Raw genomic sequence first — 896 nt, 5'->3', positions numbered from 1 at the left:
GCAGCAGCAGCAGCAGCAGCAGCAGCAGAAGCAGCAGCAGCAGCAGCAGCAGCAGCAGCAGCAGCAGAAGCAGCAGCAGAAGCAGCAGAAACAGAAACATCAGTAGCAGCAACAGGAGAAACATCAGCAGCAGCAGAAGCAGCAGCAGCAGCAGCACCATGAACAACAGCCGCAGCAGCAGCAGCAGCATCAGCAGCAGCAGCAGCAGCACCATCACCAGCAGCATCAGCAGCACCATCAATAGCAGCATCAGCAGCACCATCAGCAGCAGCAGCACCATCACCAGCAGCACCATCACCATCACCATCACCATCACCATCACCATCAGCACCACCAGCAGCAACAGCAGCAGCAGCAGCAGCAGCAGCAGCAGCAGCAGCAGCAGCAAGCGTACTGGTCTATGAACCGCCGCATTGAATTCCTCTATAGTTTCGTCGCCAGCAGCAACAAGAGCTGTTGCTGCTGTGTCTTTTATATATTGTTGATTAAAATAAAAACTAACAGCAGCAGCATCCCGCAGCTGCTGCACTGCAACAAAACCAGGCAGCAGCAAAGAAGATATCTCTAGCTGCTCTCGTGTCTGCTGCTGCTGCTGCTGCAGCTGCTGCTGCTGCAACTCATAGTCTGATTCAAGCTTTTGTAGCTGCTGCTGAAGCAACTCCTCCTCCTGCTGCTGCTGCTGTTGCTGCTGCTGCTGCTGCTGCTGCTGGTGGTAGTATTGTTGAAGGATTTGTTGTCTTTGGAGTTCGTGTTGCTGCTGCAGCAGCAGCTGCTGCTGCTGCTGCTGCTGCTGCAGCTGCTCTCTCGCTAGCTGCACCTGCTGTATGTCTCCCGCCTCCGCCCATACACTAACCCCCCCAGCCAGCAGCTGCTGCAGTGTGTCTCGTGCTTTGAGG

At 55.4% G+C, this 896-nt stretch overlaps 1 protein-coding gene across 1 annotated transcript; it reads left to right on the top strand.

Moving 5' to 3' along the window:
* Positions 1–158: 158 nt before the first annotated feature.
* EMH_0091530 (uncharacterized protein) lies at positions 159–404 on the top strand (the record flags this gene model as incomplete). The annotated part of the gene is made up of 1 exon (XM_013501737.1): positions 159–404. The coding sequence occupies one exon, from the start codon at positions 159–161 to the stop codon at positions 402–404; it is 246 nt and encodes an 81-aa protein (XP_013357191.1).
* Between the last annotated feature and the right edge of the window lie 492 nt (positions 405–896).

This window comes from Eimeria mitis, genomic scaffold (assembly GCF_000499745.2).
Source record: "Eimeria mitis Houghton genomic scaffold, Emh_scaff7437, whole genome shotgun sequence".
Taxonomy (NCBI): domain Eukaryota; phylum Apicomplexa; class Conoidasida; order Eucoccidiorida; family Eimeriidae; genus Eimeria; species Eimeria mitis.
The sequence above is the reverse complement of the archived record's forward strand: the minus strand, read 5'-3'. Positions and strand labels throughout refer to the sequence as shown.